Consider the following 2239-nt stretch of genomic DNA (forward strand, 5'->3'; position numbering starts at 1 on the left):
TGATTCCCAAGAGATAGATAGGTTAGTTCCATGTTTTCCTACTGATGACTAACATGGACTGGTTCCCAAGAGGTAGATAGGTTAGTTCCATGTTTTCCTACTGATGAGTAACGCGGACTGATTCCCAAGAGATAGATAGGTTAGTTCCATGTTTTCCTACTGATGACTAACATGGACTGGTTCCCAAGAGGTGGATAGGTTAGTTCCATGTTTTCCTACTGATGAATAACGCGGACTGATTCCCAAGAGATAGATAGGTTAGTTCCATGTTTTCGTAGTCATGAACAACACGGACTGATTCCCAAGAGTTAGATAAGTTAGTTCCATGTTTTCCTACTGATGAGCAACGCGGACTGATTCCCAAGAGATAGATAGGTTAGTTCCATGTTTTCCTACTGATGAGTAATGCGGACTGATTCCCAAAAGTTAGATAGGTTAGTTCCATGTTTTCCTACTGATGAGTAATGTGGAATGATTCCCAAGAGATAGATAGGTTAGTTCCATGTTTTCCTACTGATGAGTAATGCGGACTGATTCCCAAAAGTTAGATAGGTTAGTTCCATGTTTTCCTACTGATGAGTAATGTGGAATGATTCCCAAGAGTTAGATAGGTTAGTTCCATGATTTCCTAGTCATGAACAACACAGACTGATTCCCAAGAGTTAGATAGGTTAGTTCCATGTTTTCCTACTGATGAGTAAAGCGGACTGATTCCCAAGAGATAAGTAAGCTTTTAAAAAATAAAAGATTTCAAAAAACATTATTTTGTGTTTTCTTAATATAACATTTTAATGTGTTAGAAATTCTCAACTATTTAACTTTAATAAGAAACACATTTAGGAAATTACTAAGCATTTGGTGAACAAAAATAATTGTGTTGGCATGCTAAGACTTTCTGGTGTTGATATTTTATATGAATGAAATTCTTTAATTTGTCTTTTAATTTTGCATGAAGCATCATTCTGCATACTATATATGATGATCAAAATTGAAAATCGTAATGTGTTTAGTCAAATACATATATTATACTCAAAATAATTCAATAAAAAAGATAATTTTTTCATTTAAAAATGTAATTTGTAATGTAATATACAAGAAACTAAAAGTATAACATGAACTTTCCCATTTGTTTCTTTTTCTGAACATGAAGGAAATTCAGTGTGTAAAACTGATTGTTTCAACAAACATTTTTGGTCTGATGGTTCTGTTGGAGGGTCTCGATCCCCATCACCTCATGAGGAAAAGCCACTTGATCTGAGTTTGCACTCTAGCAGAATTTGCAAAAATACCATCAAAGAGGATGAAGAAGACAGTAGTTCAGCTAGTTCTGTTCTCAGAGTTCCTCTTCCATCATCAAAGCTAGGGTAGGTTTGGTCTAAGAAAACATAGTTTTGTTTATCCATTTTTCCTTAAAATTTTAGTTACTTCAAATAACCTAGCAAATATTTTATTCTTAGTATTAATGATTAAGAATAAGATGAAAGGAGTTTGCAAAATTTATTTTCGCAGAGGCTGTTTTTCATTGATATCTTTGTTTTATAGATGTTACCATCAGCATATGTGAAATTAAGTAGGAAATTTCATCACTGAAAATTCTTCTGCAATAAATGATGGAAGGAGATTTCTATAATAAGTATCTGGTACTGATTTATCGTCAGTTGAAAGGGCTGAGTTGATGAGTAACACTTGTAACAGATAATACAGTAGTAGTAAAGAATTATACAATGTACACATAATGTGTAATGGTAGTGTGTAGTGGCATTACAATGTACTCAAATTGAGGAGTATCAGTTAAAATGTGCACAAAAAAGTGAGGGTTTGTAATGAATGGTTCTATTCACAGTATAACAAAGGATATTTTGGAGTTTTTACTTTTTAACAATTGTTTTTTAAATTTATAGGATTTTTACTTTTTTTCTGTTTATACAATGTTCAGTAGGACAATAAGATCAACTGTAGTAGATGTTTGTACAATGTTCAGTAGGACAACATGATCAACAGTAGTAGATGTTTATACAATGTTTAGTAGGACAACATGATCAACTGTAGTATATGTTTATACAGTGTTCAGTATGACAACATGATCAACTTTAGTAGATGTATATGCAATGTTCAGTAGAACAATATGATTAACTTTAGTAGATGTTAATACAATATTCAGTAGGGCAACATGATCAAATGTAGGAGATGTATATACAATGTTCAGTAGGACAACATGAATCAACTTTAGTAGATGTAT

At 32.6% G+C, this 2239-nt stretch overlaps 1 protein-coding gene across 2 annotated transcripts in view; it reads left to right on the forward strand.

Annotated features, from left to right (window-relative positions):
* LOC106473265 (mushroom body large-type Kenyon cell-specific protein 1-like) overlaps positions 1-2239 on the forward strand; it is a 45156-nt gene that overhangs the window by 33631 nt on the left and 9286 nt on the right. For both annotated transcript variants that reach the window (XM_013933950.2, XM_022401734.1), the window contains one exon: positions 1151-1364. In XM_013933950.2, coding sequence (XP_013789404.1) covers positions 1151-1364 — 214 coding nt within the window. The remainder of the gene's footprint in view (positions 1-1150; positions 1365-2239) is intronic.

The sequence above is a fragment of the Limulus polyphemus genome, unplaced genomic scaffold (genome assembly GCF_000517525.1).
Source record: "Limulus polyphemus unplaced genomic scaffold, Limulus_polyphemus-2.1.2 Scaffold6026, whole genome shotgun sequence".
NCBI lineage: Eukaryota > Metazoa > Arthropoda > Merostomata > Xiphosura > Limulidae > Limulus > Limulus polyphemus.